The sequence below is a fragment of the Coffea eugenioides genome, chromosome 7 (genome assembly GCF_003713205.1).
Source record: "Coffea eugenioides isolate CCC68of chromosome 7, Ceug_1.0, whole genome shotgun sequence".
NCBI lineage: Eukaryota > Viridiplantae > Streptophyta > Magnoliopsida > Gentianales > Rubiaceae > Coffea > Coffea eugenioides.
In genome coordinates this window covers 31,020,767-31,036,986 of record NC_040041.1, presented here as the reverse complement: position 1 = coordinate 31,036,986, position 16,220 = coordinate 31,020,767, and the positions used below count along the sequence as shown (strand labels likewise).

The 16,220-nt window shown below is 40.9% G+C and overlaps 1 protein-coding gene across 1 annotated transcript; it reads right to left on the bottom strand.

Moving 5' to 3' along the window:
• Positions 1-14,987: 14,987 nt before the first annotated feature.
• On the bottom strand, positions 14,988-16,019 carry LOC113777222. Its single transcript, XM_027322258.1, has one exon. It carries the CDS (start codon positions 16,017-16,019, stop codon positions 14,988-14,990), a length of 1,032 nt encoding a protein of 343 aa, XP_027178059.1.
• Positions 16,020-16,220: the final 201 nt, after the last annotated feature.

Below are 16,220 nucleotides of genomic sequence, written 5' to 3'. Positions count from 1 at the left end.
CCTGCTTGATGGATTGGTCATGTAGTCAAACACCCTTCTGCCTTTGCACTCAAGAGCCAATCTCTATCTAGCTCAAGGAACATTTGCACGTCTCCATTTCCTTTTGGGAGGCTTACATCCCATAGAAACTTTCTACATGAGACTATCCCCCCGTAGGTCCTGACACAAGACTAGAATTCTAGGTCTTCTAGAGTCGTACCTCACTGATGGCTCGGGCCCCCCAAATGGAGGCCTTCTTCACCTTCCACCTAAACTGTGCAGAGAAGGCCCAAAGCCAATCCTAGGAAACAGTAAAGCTTCATAGGGTCTTTCTATCTAAGTGCAGGTAGTTCGCATCTTCACAGACATGTCTATTTCACCAAGCTTCTTTTTAAATAGTGCCTAGATCGTTACGCCTTTCATGCAAGTTGAAACTCACTCGACAACGAATTTTACTACCTTGGGACCATTATAGTTACGGCAGCCGTTCACCGGGGCTTTGGTCGCCAACTCTCCTAGTATCGAGTCACCAACTTTCTTGATCTACCAGCAATGGGCAGGAGTTAGCCCACATACACGGGCTTATGACTTTGCGGAGACGTGTTTTTGGTAAACAGTTGTTCGTGCCTGGTCACTGCAAGCCCCTTTGTGAGAAAGCATCCTTTCTCCCAAAATTACGGGGCTATTTTGCTGAGTTTCTTAGAAAACGTTGGGCCTGTTTGGAACCTGAGTTTTTTGGGAGTTTGTCTAAAACTTTACTGTAGTGCACTGTAGAAGTTTTTGAAAAAATTTTGTAGAAGTTTTTGTTAGGTGAAAAATTTTGTAAAAATTTTGTAAAAATTTTTGTAAGGTGAAAAAATTTTTTTTTCTTTTTTTTTTCTTTCCCTTTCTTTTTCTTTTTCTTTTTCTTTCTTTCCTTTTTCTTTTCTTTCCTCTCTTTTTCTTTTTCTTCTTCTTCTTCTTCTTCTTCCCGTTACCTCCACCACCCCCAGCTGCAACTCCACCTCCCGCCGTCCCCCTCTGCCCCGTCCCCCTCCCCCGCCTTCCCTCTCTCCCCCGCCGTCCCCTCCCCCCGCAGCCTCTCTCTCCCCGCCTTCCCCCCGCAACCCCCTCTGCCCCTCCCCCCGCCTTCCCTCTCTCCCCTGCCGTCCCCCTCCCTGCCGCCTTCCCCCTCCCCCCGCTGCCTCTCTCTCCCCATCTTCCCCCCCCGCAGCCCCCTCTGCCCCTTCCCCCTCCCCCCGCCTTCCCTCTCTCCCTCGCATTCCCCCTCCCCCCGCTGCCTCTCTCTCCCCCGCCTTCCCCCCCGCAGCCACCCTCTGCCCCTCCCCCGCCTTCCCTCTCTCCCCGCCGTCCCCCTCCCTGCCCCCTTCCCCCTCCCCCCGCCGCCTCTCTCTCCCCCATCTTCCCCCGCCGCAGCCCCCTCTGTCTCTTCCCCCTCCCCCGCCGCCCCGCCCCTTCCCCCCCCTCTGCCCCCTGGCCGCCCCTTCCCCCGGCCAAAAAACCTCGTGCGTAGCTTGTCTCCAAACTTATCCGCCTACCAGCGAGACGATCTAGCTTGTTCACCTGCGATGAAGCAACAGGAAGCCTGCCTTCTGTCCGTTGAGCTGAGGAAGAACCTAGCACTTTTTGAGTTTGTCTTACGCGAGGACGGGCAATCACTTTTTTTTTGAGTTTTTGAGTTTTTTGCCAAAACGACGCAGTTTCAATTAAAAGTTTCAGACAAGTCCAAGAAATTTTTGTAGAGTTTTTTGGGTTCCTGTAGCAAAAGTTGTTAAAAAACTAGTAGCAAACAAACTTGCTAAAAAACCTACGTTCCAAACAGGGCCGTTGTCTCATGCCCCAAGGTATTCTCTACCTATCCACCTGTGTCAATTTTGGGTATAGGTACCATTTTGTTTACAGTTCTTTGAGTTTTTTCTGGGAGTATGAACATTGGTTTGAAACATTTCTCTACCACTTTTACTCCGAAAAAGTAGGGACACCTTACGTTTTTGAGCCGATAACCATCTTTCTGCTAACCTAGCCTTATCCGTCCCTTGGGACCAAGAAATGGTAGTACAAGAATATTCACCTATTGTCCATTGACTATGCCTTTCAGCCTAATCTTAGACCCTGACTCATCCTCTGTGGATGAACCTTGTGGAGGAACCCTTAAGTTTTCGGGGCATCGGATTCTCACCAATGTTTGCGTTACTCAAGCTGACATTCTCGCTTTCGCTTTGTCTACCACTGCTCGTGTGGAGGCTTCTCTCTAAGGTGGAACACTCCCTTACCTATGTATTTTTACATCCCACAATTTCAAGAAATTGCTTAGCTCCTTTCATTTTCGGCACAAAAGAGCTCGATCAGTGAGCGATTATGCACTCTTTCAAGAGTGGCTGCTTCTAGGCAAATCTCCCAGCTGTCTCTATACCCCTACCTCTTTTATCACTGAACGGTCATTTAGGGCCTTAGTTGGTGATCCAGGCTGTTTCCTTCTCGACGATGAAACTTATCCCCCATCGTCTCACTGGCCGACCTTGACCCTTATTGTTTTGAGGTCATATCTCATATTTAGAGTTTGACCGCACCAAAATGGTGCTTTACCCCTAGATGTCTAGTAAACTGTTGCGTCTTAACGCATTTTGGGGAGAACCGGCTAGCTCTGGGTTTAAGTGTCATTTCACCCCTAACCATAACTTATCTGCTAATTCTTCAACATCTGTCAATTTGGACATCCACTTTGATGAGAACATGAGGATGAAGATCCGAGATTCCCATTAAACTCTATAAAAATTTCGTTTACTAAGTCTGAAGAAGGTGAAGTGCAATCGGGTTGCATGAATTAATGAAGAACCGAACAAATTTCAAGTTTCATTCTTTTGTGTCATTAGTTTAGATGATGTCCAGCATTGTTAGTTGTTAAATTAGAGTTAATTTAACTGTTAAGTAGAGTCATTAGTTAAGGAAAAAAGGTCAAGTCATGTGGGCCACTATTGAGCCAATTTAAATTTATTAGTTTCCTATTCTAGTGAGTTAGGGCTTTAGGAAAGTCATAATTCGTTTCCAATATTGAATAGGTTTCTTGTGTCTTGTAAAAGGCTATAAATATAGCCTTTAGTCACGTAGATTTTTAAGAATGAATTTTTCCAGCCAAAATCCTTGTGTTTTGCTACTCTCTTATCCAAGAAATCTTCATTTGAATACTTGAGAATTGACCTTGAGTGTTTACGACTTATCAATCAATAAGTCACAATTGGTTGTGGTGTCATCGTCCAACATTCATGGTTCGTTATTCCATTTAGTTGTAGGTTGAAATTAAGTTCAATAGGTTCACAACTACGCGTGTTAGAAGGGTCAATAATTTTCGCAACCCCAACTTGACTCTTCGTCTAGATCCGAGGCATTGTGGGATACTAGTTGATGCCATGTTCATATTAGTTTGGTATTAGAGTTAGTTGAAGGTATCAAGTATATATTTTCTCTAGTGTCTTCCATCATAGGTTTTCATGTTTTCCAAATCTGTTTGTCCGTGCTTCCAATCTAGTCATGCTTTATCTAGTAGAGTTGGTAGGGTTTGTAGTGTCATTCTTGTTGTTTATGTTTTACCATTGCTGTCTATATATTGTTTATATCATTTGTGTCATATATGATCTTGATTTGTGTCTTGTCATATTGTTTGATTCTTGTGTTGTCAAGAGTCTAAAAAAATCTAGTCATACTTGTGGAGAAAGAAAACGTGGTTGTTTGCTAGTTTTGTGAACTCGTGGCTGACCTTGTTGTTTATTAGGAAAAACGTTTGAAAACTCTTGAATTCTAGCCAAAATCTTGAATTTCTTAAGTTCGTGGACTAAGTTCTAGTAATAAACCTTGAAGTTCTTGGGTTCTTGAAATTCTTGAAACAAACTTTCCTAAACTTAAACCCTAGTTCTTGAAAGTACCTTTGCGGCTGTTGAAGTGACTTGCGGCTGTTGTTGTGTGATAAAGAACTTAAACAAAAACAGAACAAAAAGAATCTGATCCATGCAAAAAAAAAAGGAGAAGAAAGAAAAAAAAACAAAAAGCAATGGATTAAAGCAGCAAAAGTTCACAATTTTGGAAACCATTGTGACTTGGAAGTTACCAATCCTAGTCGCAACTCCCTTGCCCAAACTAGTTTGTGTTGAACCACATAATATCTGCACTTGGGAAAGCTCTTGAACCATATCTTACCTTTCAAAAGTGAGCCTAAGACATAACCCAACCAGTTTCCCAACTCTAGCCACACATGCATACAGGTAGAGTGTTTTCCAGGCTTCTAAATTTCTGACATTTGTGTCTTGTTGCTTCAGTTTAAATTTTGTTATTCTATCCAGCCACAAAACAAGCTGTGTAGGAGTCATATTCTTAGTTATAGTCGTGTCTTTCTAGCCCTAAACAGGTCCAAATCAGTCTTGGACTAAAAAAGTCATAGTTTCCTAATCGAGTCCAAGCTAGTTACTTCCTAATCTTGTGTCTTATTTGTCTGCACCAGACTTGGAAAATTTCCAGCAAATTTTCTACAATTTTGAGAGTCATCAAAAACCTGCCAAGTTCGTGTTCATCTCAACCCAAGTGAACTGCATCACAAACGCCACAGCCCTTTGCGAATTTTCAGCTATAAGTCATTGAACCACTTGAGAAATTTCTGATTTGTTCAAGTGAGGAGATCAACGACTTATAGAGTTGCTTGGTAAGATCATTAGAGTGATTTAAACACCTGAGTGAAACACGTGTGTTGAGAGTAAATAATCAAGGAGTGTATGAGGAATTTCTTTTGTTCAACTAACCATTTTGCAAGTTTATTAACAATAACTAATGGAGCTGGAAGTAAGTCCAACAGTAGTGTTGAAGGGGCTTCCAATTCTCTTGACGTCAAACTTCTTATAAAGATGTTGGAGGACAAGTTTAGAAAGATGTTGAGTCAAGCATTGGATCCAATACATGCAGAGCTCTACAAATCACGATCCACTCCAAAACAGTCTAAATCTGGCTATAGGAAGATACATGTGGAGGAATCTGCGAGCTCCAATGATGAGAAGGAGTACGCGAGGCCTCCATAGATGAAGCAGCATAATGAAACCATCAAAGGTGTAAAACTGAAAATTCCCTCTTTTCAAGGGAAATCTGATCCTGAAGCATACTTGGAGTAGGAAAGAAAAATTGATACGATTTTTGACTGCAACCACTACACGAAAGCTCAAAAAGTGAAACTTACAGCCATAGAATTCACCGATTATGCGGCCATTTGGTGGGATCAACTTTGCACCAAACAGCAGAGGAATGAGGAGCCATCCATTAGAACTTGGGAGGACCTTAAAAGGGCCATGAGAAAGTGCTTCATACCAGGGTACTACCATAGAGATTTGCATCATAAATTGCAAACTCTCACTCAAGGTAGTATGATAGTTGAAGACTGCTTTAAGGAGATGGAGATGGCTATGATGAGGGTTGATGTCCATGGGGATTTGGAGGCAACTATGGCTAGGTTTTTGCATGGATTGAGGGCTGAAATTGCTGATATTGTGGAGTTTCAATATTACCTTGATATGGGAGAATTGTTGGATAAAGCAGACAAGGTGGAAAGGAGGCTTAAGATGAGGGGTAGTGACCGTCCAAATTCCAACTTCCAAGCTGGAAATTGGAGTAACTCTCAACCAAAAAGGAAGGAAGAGCCCTCGGTTCCAATTCCACTATTAAAGCCGAGAGATAAAATGGCTAAATTAATTCAAAGGGGTGAAACTAAAGCTGGTCAAGAGGCTTCCAAACCAAAAAATCGAGACACCAAGTGTTCTAGGTGTCAAGGGTTTGGACATATGGTATCTCAATGTCCTAATAACCACACCATGTTGATGTTATCAAGTGGTAAAGTTGTGACTGACGATGATGCCGAGTATGAAGATATGCCACCTCTAATTGAAGAGGATGATATCGAGGAAATTGAATAGCAGCCTCATAATGTCGTGGTTGGATTGGTGGTGAGGCATGCACTCACTACTCAAGTTACTAGTGATGAGCTACAACATGAAAACATCTTCTACACACGTTGTCACATCGAGGACAAGGTTTGTAGTAGGGTGATTGATCTGGGGAGCTGCACTAACATAGCAAGTGCACTCATGGTGGAGAAATTGAGTTTGGCCTACAACCATCCTAGACCTTACAAGTTGCAATGGCTCAACAATAGTAGAGAGGTACGTGCACTTAAACAAGTACTTGTTTCTTTTCGCATTGGACGTTATGAGGATGAAGTATTATGTGATGTTGTGCCTATGCAAGCTGCTCATATAATTTTAGGGCATCCATGGCAATTTGACAAGAGAGTTATTCATGACGGTTTTACTAATAAGTACTCTTTTGTTCATGGTAGTATAAAAATCACACTTGCACCTCTCACACATCAACAAATGCATGATGATCAAGTTAGTCTTAAAAAAGAGTATGAACTTGAGGGTGAGAAAAGGAAAAACTCAAGGGGAAAAAAAAGGTTGAGACCGAAGTTAAACATAAGAGAAAAGTTGCCTTGAATGATTCGGCTATTAGAGGAAATCCAGCACTCATTGTCAAAGCCAATGATGTTAGGAAAGTTTATGGTTGTACTAACAAACTTAACCTTGTCGTGTTTAGTGTTTCTACTTTTAAGGCTTAATCCCTTTTGCATGTTTTAAGCAAATTATTTCTGATTTTTTAAGGCATACTTAAGCCTTGATAATTTTTAGAAGATTTATTACCTTGTTGGGTTGGAAAATGAACTAAGGCTTAGGATTAATGTTTTGTTGTTGGATTTTTTATAAATGGATGTTGATTATGGCCCTGGAACTCCTGATTTCTTTCAATTAGGTCCTTAATTTAATTGCAATTTGGCTCCTAAACTTTATCTTTTGTTCATTTTTGACCCTAAATGTTCTAAAGTATAAATTGACCCCAAAACTTTCTTAATGTGTGCAATTAGGTCGTTGACAGCTTTGATTTCTTGAATGTAATTGGTCTATCTTCTTTAATTGTCAATTATGCCTCATTTAAATGCATTTAATTAGCGAAATCTTAGGAGTTTCATAGTTATTGATGTTTATTTTCTTTAATTGTTGATTAGGCTCCATTTGATTGCTTTAATTGATAAATTTCATGGTTATTTCCAGTTCTTTCTAATAATAAAATGAATTTGTCATATGTTACATTTTTTTCTCTTTAATCATGTTTATATGCTTTATTTAGTTATAATAAATGTATAGCATCACCACACTAGTCCAATGCTAGTTGTGGTCATTTTCCTTAATTTCTCACTAGTTCAATGCTAGTGAGAACATATAGAAATGGGTTAATCTAATGCTAGACCCTTTTAGGCCATTGCGCACTAGAACCATGTTTTGAGTGACATTTATTGCATTTCATGCATATTTTTCACTTTTAGGATCTTTTTTCCTCATTTTACATGATATTCCCTTGTATACTATCCCCTTTATCCCTATGTGCCCAAAACATGACATTTAGACTTGCATTTCATTTAGAAAATTAGAAGTAAGATAGTTCATTTGCTTGCTTAGATTAGAAGTGTCACTCTTCAAATATGGGAAAAGAACGACTTCCTCGCCTTAGCATACTTTTATTCCCTCTATAAGAAGGAAAATTGAGTCATGAATCATTAGTCCCCCGTACTCGTTATGTTGCATTCCCTAGGACATGGATATTTATACACATACTGTGATTTTTCTTCTTTTGAATAACATTTTTCCCATTCTTTGTGGCCTCTTCAAAGAATCATTTTTGGACATCACTTTTTTTTTTGGCAAAACCCAAAATCGGGTGGGGCTGCCAACCCCCTATTTTATTAGAAAGAATAGAGTCATTACAAAGCCTGCGAAGAAAAGGAGTCTACGAGGCCCTGAACACTAGAGGAAGTACTACTTTACAACCCAAGATCGGGTAAAAGGGACCTCCCAATGATCCAATCGCAAGGCTGCCTGAACAGTCGAGGGAAGCTAATGGACCGAGGAGAAGACAGTGTTAGCTTGAAACTTTCCACCTGCTATTCTATCTGGGCAACTATTCGCCTCTCTAAGAAGAAGCTGCACTGTGGATGACAACTCAACTATAAACCTCGTATTCTGCACAAGGTATTGCACAAAGGCCATTTGGTTATGGCACCAGATTGCAACAACCGAACCAAGGCTTCGAAATCAATCTCGACGAGAAGACTGGTAAGATTTACAAAACAAGAGGCCATGCCATGAGGAGAGACCTTCTGTCGTCCAAGTATCCATCTCACCAAGCTCCTTATAAAAGGCAAAAATCACGTGCCCCGTGTGGTCACGAACTAGCCCTCCACCTGATGCTCTTGTACCAGGACACTAGCGTCCGTGTTGAGTTTTAGCGTGTTGAGCGGAGGTCTCGACTAGGCCACCGCGCAAATCTTGAACCGCTTGGATTGTATACCTTTGTTTGGAGCCCACGGATGCTCCAGGTCCCCAATGAAATATTTAGGCATTAGGACTCTAGCCCGACCAAGCTGCACCACAAAGCTATCAATGTCCAGGATGATTTGTCGAGCCTGAAACGACGCACCGTCATGTCATGTACGGTTACACACTTTCCAGAGAAACCAAATTACAATAGCTGGCATAGCCGTACGAATGTGATCAAGCGATCCTGACCCAACAGAACACAACCAAGACATGAACATTGCCAAGAGGGAGGAGTGTATTAGGGCTAGGATGCCAAATTGCCTTCTGGCCCAATCCCAGACCTCAAAGGCAACGGGACCAGTGAGGAATAAGTGAGAGAAAGACTCCTCGAGGGAAAAGTAACACCGAGAAGGAAGGGCTACCCCCCTTTGATGAAGGGTAAGATCCAATGGTAGAAAGTGCAATGCACGCCACGAGAAAAATGAGATCTTCAACAACAAGAAGGTACACCACAACGCCCTACATACCATACACGAGTTCCGCTTAGATCGAAGTGAGTTCCATGCAGATTTAACCCTAAAGAGCCTCGAGGAGAAAGACAACCAAATCATCTTATCCTCCAATTGCGGAAAGACCTGTGTATCAAGGATTCGGCGAACCAAGTGCATACGCACCCACTAGAGTAGCTTAGATACATTCCATTCGTCTTGCACAATAAATTCTGCAACAAGATTATGCGGGGGATTGTGCAACCCAAGCATCTCCTCAACAGTCTCATCCCCTATCCATCTGTCACGTCAGAAGTGTCACGCCCCAAATCGACCACTTGATTTGGAATGCAACACGCAGTGAAACTCAAGGGGTATAACCCTTCCTGAAGTCTCACAAGGCATCTTACTTTGCTACATAGCCTTGCAAACAATACTTGGGATAGTTGCTTTTACAACAAAAGGAAAGATCCAATAGAACCACGCTCAACACCAACTAGCATAAGGAGTAAACGTATCATGAAAATAAAAAGTCAAACTTATCCACTTATGGACAAGTGCCAGACACTAGAATCTCTCAAACATGACTAGAAAATAAAAACAAACAATAATGATAAATCTCCACTGCTAAGCTTATAAGCTTGACCACTATATCAACCTCCAACCATTGTTCCTATATTCTACCTCTTCTTCCACGAACACTAACTCATATTCTCCATCGTTGTCTGCAAAATGGGGTGATAAAAGGGGGGTGAACTTTTGCAAGCTCAGCAAGTACAAACTACTATCCCTGCCGGATCATACACAATACATATACATATAATTTAGCACTCACACAACACAATTCATACTTCATATTCATAGCTCCAACTGTTACAAAAGAACCATAGAGTCGTATGCAAATTTGCAAACACAATTATGCATCAAATTTGAATTCATAACAATCACCAAATAAAAGTTTTAACTTAATTAGAGGATCATGCCTTTATCGGTCTTTGTGTACACAGCCTAGTGTTTAACCCCCACTAGGGAAAGGTCATAGTTCGAATTTGAATTCATAATCATAGTAGTTGGCCCTGGTCCTGCCGAGTATAGTCAAGATCGTAATTAAGAGGGTCCATTACATTAGTACATTTTATTTCAACACTTTAAAAAAAATAAGCATATCATGATAAAGATTCCACTCAAAATAGCATATATGATCCGAATTTTATATAGTAAAGTAATGTCCCAATTCATAAAAAGTTCATTGTTACAAATACAAGGATAGTGTGAAGTACTCATCTCAACTTCGACTAACTTCTTCTACTCTTCCACCCCTTGAGCTAGTCCCTTATGTGTGACCCTAATAATATACAAAAGTATCATCCAACTGACCATAAATAAACACTCTTAATTCATGTGGACTGAATTGGTCTCATTCCGCGCTACTTATAGCTTCTACTACGTCTTACGAAAAATTCCAGATTCAACCGGTTGTTAGTGTTTTGGTCCTAACTTCAGGTATACGCATTGAAACCAGAAACTAAAGACACATCCGTGAATTAGACTCGAAACTCTACCACTTCCGTGAAGACTACATCCCAAGATTTGTTCATTTGCCTTGGCAAAATTCGCTCATAAACTCCTATTACTCCATCTGCCAGATTTTTTGTTCATAATCTATTACTGGAAGAATTCCTAATCTTTAAGTTAGACAATTAAAATCCCTTCCTTATTACTCATGATGTTTAAATCAGTCTTTACCTGATGTCAACCTCCCCCCAACTTAAGGTTTTAGTGCTCTTCCAAGTTCCAAAGCAATAACTCATTAGATTTAACAATCCAATTCTTTTGACAGGTTTGAACTCACCACTAAACCCTTGCAAAAAGGATCTTTAAGAACTGGGTTTTATATCCCCAACATCCAGAATGTTCTTATACAAGTAATACCCCAAATATATGGTCAAATCTTGGGTGAAGATTGCCTTTACTTCGTTGCTTAAACCCATAAGAAGCAAGTTTCCAAATCTGCTACGAAACCTGACAGATTAGGCAACCATTCTTTTTCTTTTCTTCTTCCCACTTGGAGAAAACTCAAGGGACCTTTTCAAAAATTAACCAAACTTTTAAAATCTGACCCTTTACATGTTAGGAGGTTTTTGGTTCAGGATTCTTGCAAAAATTATGCTTAAGAAAATGTTTTATTGACATACAACCCAGCCTCATGCAAACGCTGCCGACGCACGACCAGTTCTGATTTAGAAATCGAAAGACCCTTCCATACTTCGAATTTTCATCTGAAATTTTAAACACAAACCCTACACATATAGGCCCATAACATATCAAATTTCATAAAAAAATCTCAGCCTCTAGGGCCATGAACAGATTCCATACTTTGCCACTACAATCTGTCAAAGCCCGTAGGCTATTCCTTCCTGGTTTAAACGCTCAAACCTTTTTCAGTTTTAACCCCTTACAATCACGTATTAAATCACAGGTCATGGTAGTTAGGATGAGACCCACGGTCCACACATTTTCTTCCTCTAACGAAGTGCTCAAAACTTATAGCTATTTACTAAGTTCATGAGACAAGTGTTTTACCTCTTCAACACTCGCGTAACTGCCTGGTATGTGCACCTCCTTTGATCCCAAGCTTTCTTGAACTCTAGCCATCTCTCTGTCTCCTTTTTCCTCACTGTTGGTTGTTGAAAAAATTGCAAGAGGGACGGCTCCTTATTACCCTAGGTGTACTTACATAGACAAACCCTAATCACCATCCCCTTTGAACTAGGTTTCCTTTTTCTTTACCTGGTGTTATGGTACTAGTCCTAATTCATTCCCAAATATTGGCCCATATCCTTGGTTATTATAACCCTACATATATCCCGAATGCCTAACCATATTTGGACTGGGAGTAAGGTAGGTATTTAATTCTTAATATATGTACATACCTGTGTGTACACGGTTGCTATTGCAACATAATTACCCATTTGGTTATTGGACTATCTACCCCCCTCTTATTTAATATTATTATTTTTCCACAAAATTATTTATATGTAGCACATCCTTCCTACCTATTCCAAATTATCCTTTTCATAAATAAATTCCAACAGTCACAAAAAAAATACCATAACTAATAAGGTTTGGATTCCCTTTCCATGAATTTCAAAAGAAATCAAGTGAGTCCTGGATTTTAAGCTTGATGGACTTTTAATTCAATTAAATAACTTTTTTTTAATCCTAATTTCAAGAATTTGTTTAAGGAAGGAAAAATTTTCGGGACATTATATTCTACCCCGTATACACAGAGTTTCGTTCTCGAAACTTACGTACCTTATGCGAACAGATGGGGGTAACTTGTCCTCATCTCATCTTCAAGTTCCCACGTAGCTTCCCTTGAATCGTGATTTGACCATTGCACCTTTACAAAGGGAATTGTCTTGTTTCTCATGACCTGCTCTTTATGGTCCACAATTCTTATAGGGCATTCCTTATAAGTTAAGTCTAAATCCATAATTATCTCCGATTGGTCTTTCAGCACGTGCCCTGGGTCCGCTATATACCTCCTTAATTGTGATACGTGAAACACATCATGCACCCATGATAATGAAGGTGGCAAGGCCAACCTGTAAGCCAGGCCCCCAACCTTATCTAAGTTCTCATACGGTCCAATGAATCTAGGGCTTAACTTCCCCCCCCCCCTTTATGAAATCTCACTACTCCTTTCGTAGGGGATACACGAAAGTACACCTTATCACTCTTCCCGAAGTCCAAGGGACGTCTCTTAGAGTCTGCCCAACTTTTACTGCAGTCTTGTGCAACCTTTAACCTTTGTTGAATGATCTTAATCTTTTCAACCGTTTGCTATATCAACTCCGGGCCAGTTACCAACCTTTCTCCGACTTCATCCCAGTACAATGGTGACCTACATTTTCTCCCGTATAAGGCTTCAAATGGAGCCATTCCGATACTACTATGGTAACTATTGTTGTAGGAAAATTCCATGAGTTTAACCAATTTATCGCAGTTCTCCTTGAAATCCAATGCATAGGCCCTTAACATATCTTCCAAGGTCTGTATGGTAGGCTCTGATTGCCCATCAGTCTGAGGATGAAATGCTGTACTTAAATGTAAATTCGTCCCCATCGCGTGTTGATAAGTGGTCCAGAATCGGGAAGTAAATCTTGGATCGCGGTCTGACACTATGCTCACCGGTACTCCATGAAGACACGTTATGTTCTCCACATATATTTCTACCAATTTTTCTATCATCGCCGTATTCTTCATAGGTAAGAAATGTGCGGATTTCGTCAGCCTATCTACTATAACCCATATGGTGCCATTTCCAAGTTTAGTCTTAGGCAAGCCCATGACGAAATCCATGGTTATGTGTTCCCATTTCCATTGCGGAATTTCTAACGGTTTCAACAATCCTGCAGGGCATTGATGCTCCGCTTTTACTTGTTGACAAACTAGACACCTAGCCACAGACTCTGCAATATCTCTCTTCATGCCTTTCCACTAGAAGTTCTTCTTAAGGTCCTTATACATCTTATTTTTTCCAGGATGAATGGAATACTTGCTATTATGTGCCTCCTTGATGATCTTGTATTTTAATTCCTCATTCCGAGGTACACATAGCCTCCCTCTCATTCTCAAGCTCCCGTCCTTGTCCACTTGGAAGTCCAAAGGTAACTTTTCTCTCATCTTCCGAAATCCATCATCCTCCTTTTGTGCGTTCTGAATTCGACTAAGCAATGTCGGTTGTGCCATTAAAACTAACAAAACCTCTTTAGTTGAGTCTACCACTTCCAAATTCAGCTTATCTAGTTGTTTGCTCAAAGCAGAAATCCTTGTATCTATGGGCTTCCTACTCAAGGCATCGGCTACCCTATTAGCCTTTCCAGGATGATAATTTATGGTAAGATCATAATCCTTAATCAGTTCCAACTATCTTCGTTGTCTCATATTCAACTCTTTTTGAGTAAACAGATACTTTAGGCTCTTATGATCAGTGAAAATGCCGCAGCGCTCACCATATAGGTAGTGTCTCCAAATCTTCAATGCGAATACTACGGCTGCTAACTCTAGGTCATGTGTGGGATAGTTCTACTCGTAGGGTTTCAATTGCCTTGAAACATAGGCAATCACTCTCCCGTTTTGCATCAATACACAACCTAATCTATTCTTAGAAGCATCACTATAAACACAAAGTCATCCCTTCCCGAGGGTAACGCCAAAACAGGTGCACATACCAATCTTCTGTTGAGTTCTTGGAAACTCTCCTCACATTTGGGTGTCCAAGCAAACTTGGCTCTCTTTTGTATCAGTCTACTCAAGGGAGTTGCTATTGTAGAAAATCCTTCTACAAATTTTCTATAATAGCCAGAAAGGCCTAAAAAGCTCCTCACTTCTGTAACATTAGTAGGCCTTGGCCAATTTGTAACTGCCTCCACCTTCTTAGGGTCGATCGATACCCCTTGTCCTGAAATCACATGCCCTAAGAAGGCCACACTTCGGAGCCAAAACTCGCATTTGCTGAACTTGGCATAGAGCCTCTCCTTCTTTAAGATGCCTAAAACTTCTCTAAGGTGTTGCTCATGAGCCTCTTCGCTTGGGGAGTAGATCAATATATCGTCAATGAATACCACTACAAATCGATCCAACTAAGACTTAAAACTCTATTCATCAGGTCTATAAAAGCAGCTGGTGCATTAGTCAACCCAAAAGGGATAACCAAAAACTCATAGTGTCCATACCTTATTCTAAAGGCAGTCTTAGCTATATCCCCTTCTTTAATCTTCAACTGATGGTATCCAGACTTCAAATCGATCTTTGAAAAGACTCTAGCACCCTTTAACTGGTCAAATAGGTCATCAATTCTTGGGAGAGGGTATTTATTCTTAATAGTGATCTTATTCAGCTCCCTATAGTCAATACACAATCGTAAGGTCCCATCCTTTTTCTTTACGAACAATACTGGTGCCCCCCAAGGTGATACACTTGGTCGAATAAATTTCTTATCCAGTAGCTCCTGTAGTTGTTCCTTTAGTTCCCTTAGTTCCGCTGGGGCCATTCTATATAGAGGCCTTGAAATTGGCTCAGTTCCAGGTATCAAATTGATCTCAAACTCAATCTCTCAATCAGGGGGGATCCCAGGTAAATCTTCAGGGAACACGTCAGGGAATTCCCTCACTATGGGGATTTTATCCAAAGATAGCACTTCACTAGTGCTATCCATCACATATGCCAAGTATCCCTTTGCCCCTTTTCTTAAGGCTCTAATTGCTTGTACGGATGTTAATAAGTATTTACTGGGCTTATTTTTATCCTTCCTAACATTCCCTTGATAGACAAGTTCTTCTCTCGGTATTGCAAATTTCACCCTCTTATGTCTACAATCTACTTGCGCGAAATTCTTTGCTAACCAATCCATATCAAGAATTACATCAAAGTCATTCATGCCAATTTGTACTAGGTCAGCGTCAAACTCTTTACCTCCCACATCAATCTGACACCCCTTATATCTTATGTGAGAAACTAAAATTTTATTCCCAGGTGTAGAGACACGATAGGGGTCGTCCAACCATTCCAGTACCATATGAAGCAACTTCATGAATCTTTTTGAAACAAATGAATGAGATGCACCACAATCAAAGAGGACATAAGCGGGTACAGAGTTTATAGAAAGCGCACCTGTGACTACATCATCAATCCCCTCGATCTCCATGTCAGTCATCGCATGCACTCTTGCATTAGCTTTTGGCTTAGCATCACTGGCTTTAGGTCCTTTGGTCACATCCGTTGGGGGTTTTGGACAATCTTTAGCACGATGGCCCACTTGTCTGCAATTGAAGCAGGCTCCTGTTTTCCAACGACACTCTCCTGGATGACGTCTGTGATAGTAGGCACATTCCAGAGCTATAGGAGTGTTATTTCTAGCAACCCTGCCTACTGCCTTGCCCGATCCAAATGTGCCTTTGGTATTCACTTTAGCCCTCTTGACAAGTCTAAACACCCCTTTTTGTCTTGGATTATCTGGGTTTCCCATGACATCAATAGGTCTTGGGCGTTTAGCCTTCTCCACCTCCTTAATCCTTACTATCTCAACTTCAGCTCTCAAACTAGCCTCGTACATAGCACTATAATTTGGAGTAGCTACATTCACCATCCCCGCTTGAATCTCACTCAGTAAGCCATTTTTGTACCTCAACATCTTCAACGACTCATCAGCTAAAATGGTAGGGGAGAATTTACCTAGAGTTGTAAATTTATGGGCATACTCCACTATTGACATTCAGGAGTTTGTCTTAAATTTTCGAATTGCTGCATCCTCTGCATCCTAATCGCCGGTGGAAAGAAGTGAGCCATA

Coding starts and splice junctions, on each gene's coding strand:
- LOC113777222 (XM_027322258.1), bottom strand. CDS start 16,019: ATGGTGAATGTAGCTACTCCAAATTATAGTGCTATGTACGAGGCTAGT.